A 20321-nucleotide genomic window follows, 5' to 3' on the forward strand; every position below is an offset into this window, starting at 1 on the left:
AATACAAGTCCTTTATATGTTCTTACAGACCATAGGAAAAGGGAACTGGCACAGGTGCAAAAAGTCTGCATCAAAATAATACAGAAATATGACTGATTTGTGTGATGTTTTTAAACAAAAGAGCAACGTGGTAGAATGCTGTGAAATGGCCTATTTAAATTATTGGTGAGGTGTTTTGTTGATGTTTTTAAGATTTTCTGTATATTTGTTCAAGTTAAGTGAACCCATTTTATTCCCTTATCTTCAGCTTGTCTTTATGACCAAATTTGCAGTAACATAGTATATAAGGTTTTATTGTATACCTCAGTGCAATTCATACCAAAAGCCCCACTTTGCTTTTCAGCAAAGCCACAGCCCCTCTCCAGTGTTTCTCACCTGAAAAGAGACTGCAAATGAGTGATGGGAGAGCTGGTGAGCACTGTCAGGTAAGGCTCACAAATGAGACCTCAGTGTGGAATCACCTAAATCCACTCAGGAAATGGGGCCATCACCTGAGCCATTGGTGTTTGTTCCTGTGACTGTGAACAGCAGCTTCAGCTCCCAGCCCCGTGGGGCTTTAGCTGAGACCTTTTTGGAAACCCAGTTTGCACACCTTGGAGAACAGGTGACCTAAGCACTGGTGCTCCTCTCCACCTGCTGCTTTCTTCCCACAGGAAGCTCCTGAGCTGCTCAGCACCTCGCAGAGTCGAGACTTTGGGGTTTATGTCAGACTGGAGAGCTGCTCTCCCCTGCTCTTGGGATGCTGCCTGAATCAGGAGGGGATGGAATTCCTGCATACAGGTCAATGGAAGGGATTCGCCCCTCCTCAGCAGTGTGGTGTCAGATCTGACATGTGCAGCCAGGATCACCTAGGAGTGACCAGAGGTGTGCCCCGTCCCAGCAGGCACTAGGACCAGAGGGAAATGTTCCCTGCCACAGGTGAGAATGGCACATGCCCCAGGAGGGCTCCTGACCCTTGCTCAGGTGAAAGGGCAGAGTCAGTTGACCACCATGTCAGCACAGCACATCAGAGGTCTGGCTGGTTGTGTCAGGAGGAAGTTGCACAGTCAGATGTATTTACACTCGACTGGACTTATCCTCTGTCTGTTTTATTTTCCTCTGGCTGAGACTGGAATGTCTGTCTTTCCTGCTCTTTGAGTTTGTGTATCCAGCTTTTAAATTGGCTGATCAGCCTGTTGTACTCGTGATGGCTTCAGAGGGAGTTTGCTTTGAATTAGGACCCTTGGATGAGGATGGCAGTTTCCTTGAAAATCCTTTTGCTGGGGGCACCTCAGTGAACACAAATTGAAATGAAGAGTGCTGGAACCAGCATTCGTTTCCATTCTAGTAAAATGTAGCTTATTTAACTGGTAAAAGGAGCATTTGTGGCCCTTCTGCACATGACGGACTCTCCATTTGCAGTCTGTGTTTTCAGATGTTTCCCCATGATATAAAACCATTAAATAGTTCTGGTTTTAGAGCTGAATGAAGGAGGTACAAATGGGTTTTCACTTTTTCAAAAGGCGATTAGTGCTTTAGGATATGAACATTTTTACAATCAGTGCTTTAAAAAATAAAAAGCATCTTCTGAGCTATCATTCCATAAGGATCTTAATGGCGATGGTTCTTTTTTTGGTGGTGTATTTACAAACAAAGAAGCAAAATATGAACACAATTTATTGTCCTAACACTTCTTATATTCATCACTCAGATAAGTTCACCCGCTTTATCACCATATCACTGTTTCTTTTCAATTAATGTTAGAAATTGCTTTTTTCTTCAGCAACTTGGACTAGAGTTTAATAATTTAATGTAACTGCTCTTAGAAATTAATTGTAAATATAAATACAGGTTTTTAAGGATTTTTTAATCTCATCTTATTTTATTTTCTTACATAATCTGCTATTAAATGGATTTGCAGCTTTTTGTTGCTTATGAAAGCCCAATTAACAGTTCTTTCACAGTCTGGTTCAGTACTGCAGTGGTAAAAGACTTTGATCTTCATTGTTTTTATTAGTAGATTATTTTTTAACAATTACATTTTTCCCTTCCCTCAGAAACAGCAAGTGCAAAGTTTCTTTAGCTTGGGAAATTCAGCTACAGGGCTTTGATATTTGTATGTTTGCACATTTCTATTGATATAGATAAATATTTATAATACGCCATATAAATGCACATATTCTTCCTGCTGTAAATGCCATTTTTAACAGGAAGTCCATTCTCTTGCACAACAGGTATGGTGTCCTTGGTATTCCCAGCCTGACTCAATCCTCCAAGCTCGCCTTGCTCCCTGTACATTACAGCAGTGGACTCCAATGTGACAGAGATTTTACTGCCTGCAGATGTGTATACATGGGTGGATGAGGCTCAACAGATCCCTCATCTTTCAGTCTCATATATCCATTCCAGCAAAGAACAGTGCTGCACACTTCCACATGTATTCAAACATGAGCTGCTTTTTAAACCTTTAGCATGTTGCTCATCCTCACTCAAGCCTCTCTCTCTAGCTGCCTGTTTTTGGTTTGCTTCTTAGCCATGCTTCAGGCATACCTGGCATCTACTGATTTTTTTCCTCTGCTCTTGTCCTTCTTTAAGAGTCCCTGATAGGGGCGCTGGTGCAAACTGCAGCTCAGGCATCACAGTGGTCAACCAGAAACTGTATTCATTAGCAAAGAACTGACACGTTCCCCGCTGGCCCTGGCACTCGATGAATGGTGCTGATCTGAAGTCTTCCAGGCAGCTTCCAGGTGACATAAGGGACTGTCCACCACCCTGGTCACCAGAGCCAGTGTGCTGGAAGGAACAAAGAGAGAACTTGGTAACTGTGCAGCAAAAATAGGTAAATTATGTTCATCTGTCTTTTTTTCTACTTGCTTTTAACTGTGCTGGTTTTTGCAATCTTAAATTGGAGTAAGATTCTTTTGCTGGAGAAAATCTTAATTTGTTCTGTAATAAATTAATCTCAAAGTCTAGAGCCAGCTCATTTATTTTTCTGGTATTTATCAAACTGAAGAAAGGAGTAGTCTGGGTTGATTCTGAACGATGCCATTATCCAAACTGCTGCAAATGTAACTTGAGGATGGCATTGAAAAGACCTGGAGTTCTAATTCTGAAAATTATGTCTTTGTACATGAAAATCCAGCAAAACCTTTGTAATTTTAGGAAACGTGTATCTTAAGGCTCTGAGTACAGTATATGTAGCTACAGCCAGATTCTGCAATTTGGAACTAACCCTTGTCTTGTTTCTTGTGAATTTTCCTCTTTAATGTTTGCTAGACATTGGATAATTTACTTTTCAGAGCTAAAAATCCTTGAACCTTTAGAATACCAAAGCTGGATGAAAGAAATGTATCTATATAATCATGCACCCACTTTCTTACCATCAAAAAAGAGTATCCTATCCAAAGGCTCCTCCAGTTCAGTGGGCAGGGAGGAATTGACTGGTCCTGGCTGTGAAGTGCCACTGCCTGTGCTGGGGCCTCGCAGACAGCACATCTGCTGATGTATGGCTGGATCTCCTCCTCGGACAGCGGTGCCATGGGCAGGGGAGCAGCACTGGACAGCCAGTAGGACTTGTCATTGCGGCTGGCGTAGTAACACACTTGGTTGATGTTGCAGTAAGCAAATGGCATGGTACTGAACACAGGGAGGCAGGATCCAGCCAGACCTGGCAATAACAACAAGCGATGCAAATTACTCCACTTTCTAGGTAAGTTGAAAATAGTATTCTGGCCAGTGTTGCTGTAAAACTACGTATCTTAGCAGGATTTAGATAATTCACAGATGTTAAGCCTCCCAAGCCCTTTACCAAAATGGCTCCATGAAAAACAGAGACCTTTTACCAGTAAGTATCTTCCTTCCTAAACATGATGTAGTTTGTCACCATGGGAAACAGTTATGATAACAAATTTCTTAGCTGTGCCAACACTGAAAAATAAATTAGGCAAGAGGTGGCGGCTGGTTTAAAACGAGATCAGCTATTTACAAACTCACTAGGAGCAGTGAGAAACCAAATGACAATGCTGATAAATAGAAAAATTTTTGTGAAGTATGACAAGCCGTTGCTAGCAGTGCATTAAGCTGAAATCTCAGCAGCTGTCCTACTACCTTCCAGAAAGGTTTCGCAGACTCCCAAAGTGAAAAAAAAAAGGATTGAGGGATTTTGCAGAGCCAATCCTGCAAAATTCTCATCAGGCAGACATCAGTGGGAACCAAGAAGTGACCAGTGCATATTTCTGAGGTGAACTTCTTCCGGAACTGAATTTAGAACAGTTCCATGATGGCCTATTTAGTAAGCAATAATCACTGCACAAAGTTCTGCCTTGAACTTGGTGTGCAAAGTGTTATTTCTGTGATGCCCCCAACCCCAAACACCTTCATTAAAGATGCGACATTTCTATGTAGAAGCCACTTTTGTTTATCACTGATAATATTCCATTCCAGTACTAATGAAGGATGTGGAGCAGCCTGAGTAGGGAAAATGCCTGCAAAATCACACAGGAGACAAGGACTCTGTTCTCTTTGAATCTTACTTTTACTGCTGTTATGAGGCATTCTGTTAGCAGCTGGCTCTCCTGGGGAATGCCAAACACACAGTAGTGAAAACATTCTAAAACATCACTGCTATTCTAAAAATAGCTCTTTTTATTGCTCTTTTAAACATTTCTTTTTTGTTCAGCTTATTAGGTCCTTGATCTTTCCTCCTCGGAGACTTCTCTGCCTCTTGTATAACAAGTCAACAAGAATTTAGGAAACTTTCTGTGCAAATTACCACCAATCAGTTCCTCAAGCTGCAAGGCAGGCAGCTTATTCAGACACCTAATTTTAGTCAGAATTGTAGAAGACAGATAAGAAATGACCCAAGGCACCAAAAGGAGCTCTCTCTGGGATAAATTTGGCTTTGGCTTTTCCAAAAAACATTAGCTTCTGACTCTTAAAAGCACATGTACACATGATGGCATAATTTACTTGTAAAGCTTACTTACACTGCCCAAATGTACCTACCCAACTTAACCAGCTCTTTTTCCCAAGCTGTGTCTATAGTAAAAAAGGAGCAGATCCTCCAGGAAGTTATTTCAGTGGCCAAATGAGATTTCTGACCTAGGAAAATTTCTCCAGTGACTTCAAAGACAGCCTAAAATGAGCTGAGATAAATGAAAGAAACCACTCATCTCTCCAACTTCAAGTCAAAATTAGTTAGAGATTGAAATATTTTTTCATTCGATTGCATAGCAGCAGAAAGCCATTTTAAATGGTGACAAATAGGGCAGCATAACCAAGTTCATTATCATCAGTGTAAATTAGTTTTGAGTCTGTAGAAAATAAGTAACTGGTAACTGATGGTTCTGTAGCTTGCTCCATGTGACTTGTCTTTCATTGTATTGACAACACCATATTACCCCTTAGCTGGAGAGCAATTATGTACAATACATACCAAGATCTTGATTATGGGCTTTCTCTTGTCCTTCCAGGTACAGCAGACTATAGCCAGTCCATAACTTTGGCATCCCCTGTGGGCAGAGTGGTTCTCTGTCTGACTGACTGTGAAGGACGAGCAAGAATCCACTTGCAGATCTAATATGGGGGCCTGGTTGTCCTGGGACACCAGTCTGGCCAGGTGGACCTTGGAGAAAGGTAAAAGGAATTTGCTTGTATAACATATAGTAAAAATGCACACCAGCTGTGTGTTAAATGCTCAGTAAGGAGTTCCCAGGTGGATATAATACAACTTCAATTATCAATACAACTTCAAGGCTGTCATGGGCAATAAAGACACAAGTAGACTTCTGTTACCCTTCTTCTGGGAGAGAAATGAACTAGATTGCCACTGAATGCTTGGCACTTGGCTTTTCTATTGTGCCTCTGTCTGGTGCTGTATGGATTAAGAAATAAACTGAAGTGGGCAGGGATTTCCCAGACTTACTCAGTAGGATGAACAGAACGTCTGGACTGAATTTGAATCCTTGCAGTAACAGTCGATGCCCCTTCCTCACATATATATTAAACCCGTAATTTATTAGAGAGCAGCCACAGTTAAAATACAATTTTAATTACTGCCAGACAGTTGCCCGTTAGTCCTGGCTCAGACATGCATGCCTTTTGATATAAGTTGTCTGAGCATGGGTGGTTAATTGCCTTTCTGCTTACTAATGGCTGCTGAGATAAATTTTCTTCCAACAGGTCTTGTTGTGAAATCATTCACAAATATCACTGTCAGTGCTTTAACTGAGAGGGGGCAAGAGGTGTCATGGAACCTCAGGCTAGAGGTGGATATATCCATGTGAGAACTGGGGAAGCAGAGAGAAAACTGAGTCTGTGCATCAGCTCACATATGTCCCCCCCAGAGTCATGCTCCATCCTTACCTTGTGGCCCAGTGTACCCTTGCTCTCCTCGGCTCCCGTGGTCACCTGGTGGTCCAGGTGCCCCAGGTAACCCATCTTGACCTGGCAGGCCATATGATCCTTCTTCACCTTTTACGCCTAGATAAATAAAAAGTATGTGCTTTTCCTTCACAGGGCTGCATTTAAGGTTCTACATTGTCCAAACACAAAGGGCCAGTCAGCGAAATGGACACCAGGGCAGGGAGGTGCAGAACTACTTCTGCTGGGAATTCTCTTCACCACTTATTCACCCTGTGACCACAGCAGTAGCTCAGACACATGACTTTGGGAATAGCAGCTCCTGATAAGGTTTTCCATCCTCTCCAGAGATCTTGTGTGATTTACAGTTGAAATCAAAGCACTCCCCAGCAAACATTATCATGCAAGCCTCGTGCAGAATTGCCATCAGGATCTGTACCATGGAATGAGCAGTAACTCCTCCTGAGGCAAGCCAAGCTGTCAGCTTTGAGAACCCCATTCAGCAAAGTCTAAGAACATACAGTGAACTCTCCTTGAACTAACAGATGTACTGGAGTACTTAGAGAACAGGGAGAGACTGCAGAACTGGACTACATCCAGTGGGGAAGGGTAAAGACATTTTTAGGCTCCTGATGGCCTCACCTTTTTGTATTTCTCACATGTCCTTGCATTTTATACATTAGCAGGGAAGGTGTGGCCATGACAGTAAAAGATACATCTCATGTAGTGTGCAGATAATGATGGGCCTGTTCACTGGCTACTTAAAACATAACCTGAATTGAACAAAGTTACACTTGTCAGGTATTGTTGCATTTAGAAGTGGTTTTCCTCCTTTGATAAACACCAGTTTTCAGATGAGGGTGTTTCTCTAGCACCCACCACAGTTGTTTCTCAGTAATGGTGTCTCATTCCTTGCAGATTTTGCTATTTAACCTGCAGAATGAGTAATTCAAGGTTGTCTCACAACATTCAAATTTCCCCATGTTACTTTTTACTAAGAAAACCTGAACCAGTCAAAACAATTAACAGCTTTTCTATGTTGGTTGCATAGTTATTCTGCCAAAGCTTAAGCACACTGAAGGGTTTTAATAAAATCCATTGCTTTTGCCAGTATAACTTCCAGTTTTCCTTCCAAGCCAGGAGAAAATTGGATTCTCCTATCTTAATAAAGGAAAAAGCATTAATATTTCTTTATTTCTTTCATAAAACCAGTGCAAGTATTGCCTGGTTTTACAGAAACACTTAATGATGTATATAATGGAAACACAGCTGTGTAACCCCAGAAATTTCTTTTAGCTGGCAAATCAACTAAGATATGTAAAACTAGAGAGCTGACTGAAAATTGCATTGTTTCCTTTCATGATAGGAATGACTGCTGCAGGGAATCTCCTGGGAGACAATAATGGATTTTTTTCTCTGGAGACACTGGATGTCTAGAGCAGCCAACACAAAAAACTTTCGTTTCCCAAGTAGGAAATACCTTACACCACAAGAGGGGTTCCACCATCTAAACTGAAGACACTCTGTAGATGAGCTATGCTGTATTTCTATGAAGGTGGCCTCTCTTTTGGGATCACCAGTACCAGCATTGCTCTTGCTTTCTTCTGCCAGAAGAATGTTTCAGTCTTTTATCACTTCCTTTTAAGATCTCTTTGGTCAATTTTCTTTGGTGGTAACTTTTTTCATGTTCTAACAGATAAAGAGCTCTATTGTAGCCTCTTCTCTGACTTCATTGTCCTTTTAGGATTTTGGTTAGCAGAGCTTTGGGATTCATTATTGCTAAATTTTAAAGCATGCATATTTTAAACATGCTCCAAATAGGTCTAACCCAAGGGGTGGTTTGAGGCATTGCTTTACAATTTTTGGGGGAAAAAGGAAAAATACCATTTGAAGAACTTTTTTCTCAACAGTGCCTGATACTTTTGCCCTCCCTGGCCTAGGAAAAGGGAATGTAGCACAGGCAGGCTCAAACAGCCTGGTTCAGCTACATTTATCCATCACCCTCAGCATTAACCAGCCCGCTATGGGTTTCTGGAGACTGTTAGTAAGTGTTTACGGAGAAGAGAGAGGGTAAAACAGAAGAAACTCTGACACTCTGACCCTTTTCTACTTGTTCTCTAAATGGCTGAAAAGAACATCCAAGCTTTCAAAACATGAGCTTACCTTGGGGTCCAGGGTGGCCTATTGGCCCTGGTAATCCTGCAGAGCCATCCTCTCCTCTTTGCCCTGCGTCCCCAGGAGGCCCAGGGGTTGTAGGGCATGAATCATCTACTTTTCCTGATTCACCAGGGTCACCTGGAATGTGTAGTGGGAAAGTGAATTGGAAGACTGGCTAATAGCTCCCATGCAAAAAGTCACCATAAATGTTAGCTGATTTTGGTATTCAAGAGTATACTTTAAGTATTTTAAAATCTTGAATTATTGAGTCCCACTGATTTTAATTTTACCCTTAGTCTTTTAGAGCAGTATTAACGGCATGGCAAGCCAGTGGTAGCAAGTGTGTGTTAGCTGGTTTGTGATCTTTGCCCAGGTGGGCAAGAAGGCCAGTGGCATCCTGGCCTGTACCAGCAATAGTGTGGCCAGCAGGACCAGGGCAGCGACCATTCCCCTGTGCTCAGCACTGGTGAGGCTGCACCTTGAATCCTGTGTTCAGTTTTGGGCCTCTCACTGCAAGAAAGACATTGAGGTACTGGAGTGTGTCCAGAGAGAGGCAATGGAGCTGCAAAGTGTCTGGTGCACAAGCCTGGTGAGGAGCAGCTGGGGGAACTGGGGGTTTTTAGTCTGGAGGAGGGTCAGTAGGGACCTTATTGCTCCATTACAGTTACTTGCAAGGAGCTTGTAGAGACTCTCTTCTCCCAAGTAACAAGAGGAAATGGCCTTCAGTTTCATCAAGGGAGACTTATATTGGATATAAGGAAATATGTCTTCATGAGAAGGGTTGTCAAGCCCTGGAACTGTTCCGGGAAGTGGTGGAGTCACCGTCCCTGGTGTTATTGAAAAGACATGTAGATGTGGCACATGGTTTAGTGGTGCCCTTGGCAGTGCTGGCTTAATGGTGGGATTTGATATCTTGAAGGTCTTTTCCAACTTAAACTATTCAGTGATTCTATATTCCATATTTGGTGTATAGCTTTAGTCTTAATGTGCCCCAAACAGACTTGAGTTAAAGCCTAAAGTCTATACCTACCCAACTTCAGTGCAAACACCTTAGCACGTGGAAAACTTTGCAGTATTTTGCCTACTGTGTTGCTGCAAAACCATCAATAGGCAGGCAGAAAAACCTAGCCCATAATGGCCATTTGAAGTAATTCTAATATTAAAAAAAAACCCAAACCAGAATAGATACATTTTATATATTGTAAGTTACTGGGACCTCCTGCCTGTTTGCATTTTGGATCAACATTTAGTCAGATGGAGAGTTCAGTGTTTGTAGTAATCCAGTGTTAGGATTCAAGCTTTTGCTATGATATTGGTTAGAAAGAAAAAAAAAAACCCAAACAAGAACTAGAAACAAATGTTTCACAAGTCTAATTAATGTCCTAGCATGAGACTTCTCAGCAGAGCATTCTCATGATATCAGTGCTGTTTATGCAAAGCATATATTAGAACTGTGTCCTGGTAGCAGTAACTACTACTCCTAGAACCACGCCAAGGATACCTTCTAATAAGAGCTGAATGTTTCTATACATAAGGGAGCTCCCATGCAAAGAATAATAATCAAGAGTCATGAACTTACCTATGAAACCTGAAGGATTTGAAAAATGGAAAGCAGATTGTGGCCATTGTGGTGCAGGTGGAAGCAAGTTTCAGGCATGTAAATTAGAGTGAAGAATGGAATGAGAACTGAAATCACTTACATGAGGTGACATTAGAAACAAATAGTTCAGAAATTTTCACTCAAATGAGAAATCAGTTAAGTTGACAACTGCAGGGGTCTTTTTTCTGAGATTGTTTAAATTATCTGCATGCAAGTAAACATTAGTATGATTATTATGAATAGAAAGATCACAGTTATAGTTGAATGACAATAAGCGACAGGTTCATAAGTACCTGTGGGACCTCTGGGACCAGGTCTTCCTGGAAAACCTTGGTCTCCTGGTTGTCCTGTAGCACCAGGTGGACCCTGTGGGCCATGGATCCCCATAGGGCCTGGAAATAACACCAAACATAGCTAAAATGAAGTCTGGATGCTTGAGTAACAAAAAATGCTTGGGAGGCCTCAACTCTGTTGTGTCACAGAAAGAAATGCACATTTCTTCTTTCCCTGGTCTGGATCTGACTTATAAATTAGGACTTTTCTTTTTGTAGAGATTGGAAGTGATTGGTGTAGATGGGATTTCTCTACAGTGCGTGAAAGAAGCAGAGTATGTAGATTTCTGTTTCAAACTAAAGAATCTCTTGAAAGCCTCAAGCTATTGATATGGGGCAGATGTGAGACTCTGTTAGTTCAAACACATCTGCGTTTTCCATAGTTTCTCAAGACCCTTTAAGAGAGGTCATGGTTTGCTTATCTGGCAAAATCAAATGTTTTACTGCCTTAGGTTGGCAGGGGTGTCTTCCAACAAGCTGTTGGAAGCAGCACGTGTGAATCTGTCTCTACTCTCACCTTCTACCCCAACCCCATCGTATCTGTAGGTAACCAGGCAGAGCTGTGGAATGTCCAGCCTCCACCCCTTCTGCCTGGCTGCATCTCCAATGGCAGCCCCCTGGGCACAAGGCTCAGTCTCAGGGGCTGGGCATAAATGCACACAACTTAAAAACATCTCTGACCATACCCTTTGGGCCTTCTCTTCCCGGGCTCCCTGGAGGGCCTCTGGCTCCCTGTTGTCCTCGTGGCCCAGGATTACCTGGTGCCCCTCGAATGCCAGTATCACCTGGATCTCCTCGCACAAAGATAGTCTCTCCAGGAGGACCAGGATTCCCAGGATCACCTATGGTAAAAGAACTTTATTCTTAATGAATGCACAAAATATAAACGTCTAAAAATAGCCATGTTCTGCTGGTGGGGTTTTTTTTATTTTACTCTAGGTTTTTGTTTTTTTCTCTAAGATGTAGGACAGCCCTTGCACGTTTTTCGAAATACTAGTGTTAGCCTTTGTCCAAGGCTTTCTAAGGAAGACAATGTCAGGAATAGTTCCTAAAGTTATTTAACCTCTGTGCAAGCAGAAGGTGGCAAGGTACTGGGACATTCATTGAAACACTGTTTCTCTATATTTATATCTTATACGTTAATTACTGTGTTGCTTAGTCTGGAGATCTGCATTTTGTCCTTGCTCTGGACATATACATACATACATAGTGTTCACTTCTCTTTGTATTCACTGAGGCATTGATGGGTTTCCTTATTCCATATGCACTTCTATACATTGTTCCACAGAGAGTAACCCTGTTACTCCTAGTAGCCTCAGGGATTTTTTACATGATAAAAATTGGTATTTTTAGTTTTAATACCTCTGATGCCATCTAAACCAGGTAATCCTTGATCACCTGGAGGACCAGGGGAAGCACTATCAGGACATCTTCCCATAGGTCCAGTGGGTCCAACAGGTCCTCTTCTACCTAAGGGATCACATTTAAAACAAAAAATTAAAAAAAAATCTGGGTTTTCTTTAGATTACAGAGAGAAGGTAATAACTAAAAGAATGCTGACATGAGAAGTCATGGAGGTAATGTATGCTCCCATTTGTATACCAAACATACCAGTCCCCAGGCTAATGAGGCCATCTTGTCAACGTGAAAATATCTGTTGTCTTTTTAAATTTTTAATTCTCCCCATAAACTCTATGTAACCTTACAAATACATCATCACATGTTGGCACATTGCCATGGATAGCCACGTTTTCCTGAATTCCAGCAAAGGGAGAAATGGTAACAATGTAAGATGAGTGGGGACTGTGAAATGATTCTGCCTGAGGCAGGGTAAGTATTCAGAGATTGTTCCTGGCAAAAGAGAGTTACACCAATTCCTAAAAACCTCAGTGGACAAGATGGATTTACTAGCCTTAAATGAATTTTTTTCCTAATCTTTAATCTGGATTTTTACACAGTAAAACATTTATGCCCTTACTTGTGACAGGCAGAGTTGCAGGTTACCATCCTCTGCATAACACTTTTGAACAGTTGCAGCTTGTTAACATGTGGGTTGCATTCTGTTGCCTTCTCTTTTCTACCAAAAAACAAATCTAGTTTCTTCTGTCTTGCTTTTGACCCCATCCTTCCATTTACCTTCTGGTCAGCTTTCCCTTATTTGTCAAAGCTGGTCACAACCATGGGAGGCCTCACCTGTCCTATGTCAAGCAGTGTTAATACATCTCAGAATTAAACTTCCTCTTTTTTCCTCAACAGCACCATTCTGTTGACTCCCCCAGTTCCCAAACTAGGAACCAAACTAAGAAAAATGATTGTGTCTTCATCTTAGAATAATTCGCCTCACCAGATTTCACCTCCTGCTATTTTTCTTCCATGTGTTATGTGACTGTAGCAAGGTCTGTGAGTGTAAAGCTGATGTCACTTCTAATCACAGAATTGCTGAGGCTTGAGTGGGCCTCTGGAGACTTTCTAGTGTAACCCTCCCCTCAAAGCAGGATCAGCTAGAGCAGGTTGCCTCAAACTGTCCAGCTGCAGTTTGAGTATCTCCAATGACAGACATTTTGTAACTTCTTCAGGCAACCTGTTCCCATGTTCAATTCCCTTCACAGGGAAAATAAAACTTTTCCTTATATTTAAGTAGAATTTCCTGTATGTCAGTTTGTGCCCATTACCTCTTGTCCTGTCTCTGGATATCACTAGGAAGGAACTGTCACCATGTCCTTCCCATCAGGTACTTACACATATCAATAAACTCCCCCTGAGCCTTCTCTTCTGGAGCTAAAGCAATTCCCCCTCCCTCAGCCTCTCCTCATAAGACAGATGCTCCAGTCTCTTCACTTTCTCAGTGGCTCTTCCTCAGACACTTGCTTTTTTCCATTTGTATGCAATTCCTATATTACCAAGCTCTAAAATAACCACTGGAATCTTGTGAAGCAGTTCTATCTTGCACTTAGATCAGAACAGTTGATAGATTTACTGTAGTTCTGGGACTGCCAGATCTTCTGCACTCTTTTTCTTCAGGAATTTCTTCCCAAGTGGCAACCCTACCTAGCAATTCCCTGAGCCTATTCAAGTCCATAATTTTCTATTTTCATTCTTTCCTCTCCTATAACATAAACTAGAAATTCCAGAGTCTATGTATCTCTACTCAGGAAACATCAGCAGGTTAAAACAGAAATGTTTTTAGGGAGAGAATCTTCTGAGTAATGTTCGTATTAACCAGAGTAATTGACCTTAATTTCAATTCTGCAGAGCAGCACTTTGGAGAAGACCTATTCTTACCTGGAAATCCTGGGAATCCCCTTTCTCCAGGGGGGCCTGGAATAGAAATACCAGGCCATCCAGGTTCACCTCTGTCTCCTTTTGGTCCAATTTCTCCTGGGTATCCTGGGGGCCCTGTCTCACTCTGACCTTTATAAGAAAACAATTATGTACATAAAGTTTACAGCAAGTACAAATACAGATGTGCAGAACAGAAATACCAGTTGCAGATGTTCCTCCTTGCAAGGGTTGCCTAGTGCTGTTTTTCTGGTTCTCTCTTGGAAGCTGGATAGAGTTTTGTTGAATCTGGCCCTAATTCATCACTTTCAAAGAAAGTAATCTTTTTGCTTTAATGCTCTTCTTCAGGGGTTATTTTATATGGTGTCATTATTGTCTGTACCTGAAATGTAATGTGATTGCATGGTTCTAAATTTAATTTTCTACCAGCATATATCTGTAATCTTTAGATAGATTATAAGCATTGTTTTTTTAATAGTGCTTCAAAAGCACCTTTTGAAAATTGCAAATGCATTAGCATGAGTGAAATCCATGTTCCTCATAAGTTTGTGGCACAACTCCCCAGGACTTTAAATGGAGCTGGGATTTCACAAGTTTCCTTTTAATTTGTTAGTTTTATCTGAGACTTGGCTCTCCTTTGAATCATCTGCACTTAACTTTTTAATTTTATAAACAGCCCTGAAATGTTCCAACAACATTATGCGAGTAATGGAAGTTTCAAAGTTTTCCCCACAAATAACTGCAGGTGTGCCATTAGGCATATTTTAGATTCTGTTTGAAAGTTTAGTCTGAGCCTTAATGATATCTTCTGGGCAAGGCAAACATCAAAATAACATGCACCACTCCTTGCACTTTCAGTGATTTAGGAGAAGATTTTCTGTTCCAGTTATTTCTCATCTTTACCTGGAGCTCCTGCAGAACCCTTTTGACCTTTAAGCCCATCCAAGCCATCCAGTCCAGGCAGTCCAGGAAGACCTGAGAGGTGTTACAGAGGTATGATTGGGTGCCACAATAATCTTTTACAGTCACAATTAAAAATCAAACCTTTTTTTTTATCTGACAACACATACTGGATCAGGATGGGGTATTTGCTGAATTTGCATACTGGTAACTGAAGATGAGACCACATGGCATTGCAGTCTTTTTGAAAGGCAAACTGGAAAAATTTAAAAATAGTCATAATACAGTTTCACATCAAAGCAATCAGAAAGCACAACTTTTAATCCTTTAGGTATTTCCATACTGCAGCTAGCAGATTATGGGCTAATCTATAGAGAACCTTGTGTCTATGGCTGGACTGCTACTGCTACATGTGCTTGCTACTCCAAAGTTTGCTGTGCTACCACTTCATGGCCACTGATGGGAATGCAGACACTGCTTAAGATATCTGTAAAGCTGGAACTTCTTTGCAGCTTCTGTTCAAAATAGAAATGCAATTTTACCCAGCTGCACCAAAAAGAGGCTAAATTTTCACCTGGCTTCCCTTCTCTGGTCCTGCAGATTTCACACAGAACACTATGCTTTTTTTGCATCACTCTATTACAAAAGTTCTTTGAACTGAACAGCACAAAGTCTTTGAAGACAACAAATCTGTAATTGAGACCTATGGTGACACATGGTAGTATATAGAGCAGCTCTGTCACTAGTGATGTTCCCTAGCACTGGCTGTTTGTGGTAGTCAGACATAACTTTTGCTTTATAAACTGTGTTTCTTTGAAAATTGCTAAAACACAATAGGTAAAGCTATAGATGGCACCTTTTTATCAATTTTTTAAAAAGTTGAACTAATCTGAGGTTGTATTTGTTGTTTGCAGTGGAGGGTAAAAATACCTCCATGTCATCAGCAGTTTATAGTTCCTAAGTTGTATAGGTAAACTCAAATGTGAGAACAAACACTTCCTTAGTGCAGACAGCAGTCTGTCACCTGGTGATAGCCACAGGTCCGGCAAAACTGATGGGTCATTTGGGGACAGGTTTCAAAGAGGTTTCAGAGAGAGGAACAGATTTGGGATGCCTCTTGCTCCAGAGAGGGACACTGATCATCAAGGAGCTGAATGATACTGTCAGTACCTACTCCTGTCTCTGTTCTGCTGCTCATTTCTGCCTCCTTTCTTTCCACATCAGTTGCTCTCCCTGCCCTGCAGGTTTCCCAGTCTGGTTGCAGTGGTTTTTTCCCACAAGTCTGAATTATCTGTGTGTCTGTCTCCTTTCCTCTGGCTCCTTCCTGGCACAGAAGATGTAGGTTCTCTGTTGGGTGCCAGTGCTCGATCCCAGCATGTCCTGCAGCTCATCAATCTGCCATACATCCAGAGCAGGGATCTTGGGAGAATTTATTGCTCTATTTAAGCACATCTGAATGGATATATTTTTTAAAGCTTATAACTGGTCAAACTGGGCAAGGACAAATTGCTGTAGGAACAGCAACATGTATGCCCTTCATCAACTTCTTCACCTGCCAAATTTAAATGTCCCTAGTTCAAAGATGGGTCATCTGAGAAAGAAAAATAAAAAATAAATATACATAATATTTTTAAAATTTATATTTTATAAATATTAAAAAAATAGAGTTCTCTAATGGGCACACTAAAACTTCTATAGCTTTGTTCTCAGAAACTGTTGAATTATTTTAGTTAAAATTTAACAAAGGATGAATTGGAAAAAAAACAAAAAAACAAAACAATGTGTAACAAACACCAGTCTGGAAAAATTTTAAATCCAGAAGATTGTTTGAAAACCTGCAAAACATTGATAATATACTCTCTTTGTAATCCACTTTATAATATGGGATACTAGTAATGCAACCTGTAATATCTTCTGTGACCTTAATTAACGGTTCTTTAATTTTTCATGACATTCTAAGTTTCATTCCTGCTTTCTGTAGCCTTCTTGTAATTTGGACATGTTCCCATTTTAAAATTCATGTAAGAGTTGCATTTGGGGAATTTAACAGTGGTATTTTAAAATTATTATAAACTCCTAACTTATTTTGGTCCCTAGGTCACAATTTAAAACTTTTTTGATCTTTGGCTCATTCAGGCAAGATTGATGGGTTGGTTTACTTGCTTTCCAGGGAATTTCTGACACATTTGCCAACAATCCATTATAATATCAGCACTTGTAATTCTAGATTTTTGGATTGCTATAGCTCCATGTTTCTAGGTACAGCTGAATTGGCTGACCTGAGCATGAACCACTGTTTCTGTATTGTACAGCCCAATTCAGCTTCTGCTCATACAGGTCATGCTGCTGATGGTCTGAGTATTACTTGCCTCATCAAGGATTACTCACACAAGTAAGGCTTGCCAGGCTAAGCCCTTAACTAGTAAAACTACTGTAATAAAGAAAATGGGATTATGCTTTGATAGATGATGTTTAACTTACATTTTTTAAATCTAAAAGTTCTTTAAAATCTGAAAGTTCAGGCACAAAACCTTTAATGTAACTGAGAACCAATGAGACTAACGAGGCCGTGTACTTAGCTATGAATTATCCATTTAATTTCTAATTCTTGCACCAGCACTTGTTGAAAACAGCACCAAGATCTATATATCCAATTGAATTGGAATACAAATACCAGTCAGTCTTCATTACTGGCTATAGTTTCAAAGGTGTTAACCTTTTTTCAGCTATGGCTGGCAATACACAGAATCCTCAGCTTAGGCAGGCAACTCAGTCTCTAATGAATTGCCATTTGGGACTGAACTTTTCCCTGTGCAGGATGTGTGTTGATTTGTTATGTTCCTGTGCAGGACTTGGGATAACTTCTGCACAATATACTAAAGAAGTGTCTTATGACAAGAAGGAAAGAGCCCATCAGCAATGAAGAAGTTTTCAGCAGAATAATGCTTTTTTACTTTTTTGACACCTTTCAGACATCCCTGCCACTGCAGATCTCTGCCTTTGTTACAGCAAATATTGTTTGCAACACCGAAATGTTCTCTTGCACATTATGCACCAGCAGGGAATCTGTCATGACAGTTTAAGTCAGCACTGCTTATTTACTGCAAGCAATCATAAATTGTTTCCATTTTTCATTTGAATTTTCAGTAGTTTATAAGAAACCTTCTCAATTTTTCCTTAAGCTGAATTTGGAAAAGTGGATCTATTGTCCTCTCTAACCATTTTTTATAGCCCCAAGTGTTACTTTACTGTGGTTTCTATATAGGGGTCACTAATCTTCCTGTTTGGGAACTGGTTATGAAGCACACTATAACAGTCACAGGATACAGAGTTGATAACTTTCTTTATGAAGTATTAATAGCTTAAAATTTCAATTCTACACATAATAAAAGTTAATAATGTTCTCCAGCAAAAACAACTGTATAGATGAACTGATGTTCAATCTAAACATAACAATCATTGTGAGAAGTGTAAATTAGGATTTGGAGGAAACATTTCTCTGTTAAATCCACAAAAATCAGTTTTGGGAGAAAACAATGCAACAAGAAAACCAATAATAAAACCAAACTCAAGTTATCACAATTTGTTAAAACAAATTTGAAAGACAAAGCTGTCATAGCAGCCTGCTGGGTTTATAGAGTAACAGTGGCACTCCATGGTGAAAATGTAGAACACAGCATAACTGAAGTGAAACAACTGAATTACCACAAATTCCATTTCCTTTCCTAAAGTTCTGCTATGAGTTACACCAGCTAAGCCAGACTCTGTTTCTACCCTCCTCCTTACTCACTTTAGATTGTAGCCCAATTTTCCAAAGTAGCATTTATGTTACTTCTCAAAGGTGATGGGAACTGGCTTAAGTCTTCTAGCAGCTTGAGACCACAGAGTCCAAATCACAGTCACAGTTAGGCCTTTTCCATTTTCACTACTAAAAGGGTATTTATGTCTGGCACTGTCACATTACCACTAGAATGGCACTGTATATAGTGTTTACCTTTTCTGCCTTGGGATCCAGGTAACCCTTGCAATCCTGGGGGTCCCAAAATTCCATGTTTTCCTTTTTCTCCAGGTTCTCCTGGCAATCCCTGAGGACCTGTAGCTCCTGAGAGTGAAAAAACCCCAAACCTGTGAATATGCAATTCTATTAAATGGTTGATTTTTTTCCCCATGCTATGCAGCCCACTCTGTTAACAGCAGTACCTGAAAGTGTTTGGGGATGTAGGAAGAATTGATGTATCTTGCTCTCTGAGACTGAGCAGACAATTGCTGCTGTCTATAGGTACAGAAAAAACTTTCAATGCCCCCCTTCATATGATCTCTGGTTTCTCCAGCCTCCTCCACAGAGATGCCTCCTCAACTGCCTTTGCTTGTTCCATATCTCTTTTGAGCTGTTCCATGGCACTATTTTTTAAACTTTGGCATTACCTGGTAATCCAGGTAGCCCTGGATATCCAGGGTCACCCTTGGATCCTGGTCTTCCAGGTTGTCCTTGGATACCTGGTAAACCCTTCTCCCCTGGGAATCCACGAAGTCCTTAAAGAAAACAAACAAAAAAAAAAAGGCAGCAATTGCTACAGAATGGCTCAAAATGCACAGGGAGCTGAGCTCCCTCTGCTAACAAAACTGAGAGAAAATAATTTTTTAAGTTCAATTTTTTCTTCAAACAAAACGAGGTACCTGGTAATCCTGGATCTCCTGGAGGTCCTTTCCGACCGTGTGTACCAAGCAGAGGAGTTGGGTCACCTCTCTTGCCTGTTGAAGTACAATGACTTCCATTTTATACAAGCATCCTTTCCATCCACAAAACCAAAGCTATACACTTTTTTAAGACCAGAAAAGTCACTAATAGATATAAAGAGCTATAGAAGGGGCTAAGAGAACACAAATTGAAAATTGCTTTGGCACATGCAAATTATGACAGTTCACTTTGATTGCATTTTCTCTTCTTTGATTTGACAAATTTTCCATATCAATAAGAATGGATTTATACATGGTTTTGATGGAATTTTTAAATTCTATGAAATTTGACAAGAATTTATCTTCTAAATTAGTAATACCTACTTTTAAAAGAACAAGCTGTTAAAGAATATACTGAAATGCAACTTTTGCCTTCAGGTAAGTGAGACTTGTTTCTAATTACATTCATGTTTTATGGGAAAATAGGACAGAAGTGAAAATAATTTCTTCGTTTCTTCACCATCTACCCCACATATATCCTAACAATATTTCTCTTTTCAAAGCATATCTATATAAACTCATTACCTTTACATCCTTTGGGGCCAATCAGTCCTGGATAGCCAGGGTTTCCTGGTAAGCCAACATCACCCTGATTTTTAAAAAAAAAAATAAAAATGTTTGACATAGGATATGTGTAGTAGGAATGATCTGCAGGAGCATTTGGTTCTCTTAGCAGAACTGTATCTTAAGCTCAACAGAAAAGCATCTTGTCTTTGTTACCTAACACTAGCCACCAACAAGAAACTGTAGGTTAGACTTGCTAATAATTTTGAATTGTGCTTTTATAGCTTATTCTCATTCTTGGCTCAAACAGCTTTAATTTCACCACAGATGGCTTGAATAATTTGATTTAAAGGTACCATAAAATATATATCCAATATTGTATGTTACCGAAAATTTACTATAAACATTACCCAGAAATATTGTGATGTAACAATAAAAATGTAGATTTCCTTATTTTTCCTTTTGAATAATGA

At 40.3% G+C, this 20321-nt stretch overlaps 1 protein-coding gene across 1 annotated transcript in view; it reads right to left on the bottom strand.

Moving 5' to 3' along the window:
- Positions 1-1638: 1638 nt before the first annotated feature.
- COL4A4 (collagen type IV alpha 4 chain) overlaps positions 1639-20321 on the bottom strand; it is a 66612-nt gene continuing 47929 nt past the window's right edge. The window contains 15 exon segments of the mRNA XM_032119540.1: positions 1639-2772; positions 3360-3646; positions 5414-5602; positions 6343-6459; positions 8503-8634; positions 10076-10084; positions 10390-10488; positions 11115-11270; positions 11791-11898; positions 13711-13839; positions 14611-14682; positions 18602-18709; positions 19033-19140; positions 19285-19359; positions 19870-19933. Coding sequence (XP_031975431.1) covers positions 2509-2772; positions 3360-3646; positions 5414-5602; positions 6343-6459; positions 8503-8634; positions 10076-10084; positions 10390-10488; positions 11115-11270; positions 11791-11898; positions 13711-13839; positions 14611-14682; positions 18602-18709; positions 19033-19140; positions 19285-19359; positions 19870-19933 — 1917 coding nt within the window. The 3' untranslated portion in view covers positions 1639-2508.

Source organism: Corvus moneduloides, chromosome 10 (assembly GCF_009650955.1).
Source record: "Corvus moneduloides isolate bCorMon1 chromosome 10, bCorMon1.pri, whole genome shotgun sequence".
NCBI classification, from domain to species: domain Eukaryota; kingdom Metazoa; phylum Chordata; class Aves; order Passeriformes; family Corvidae; genus Corvus; species Corvus moneduloides.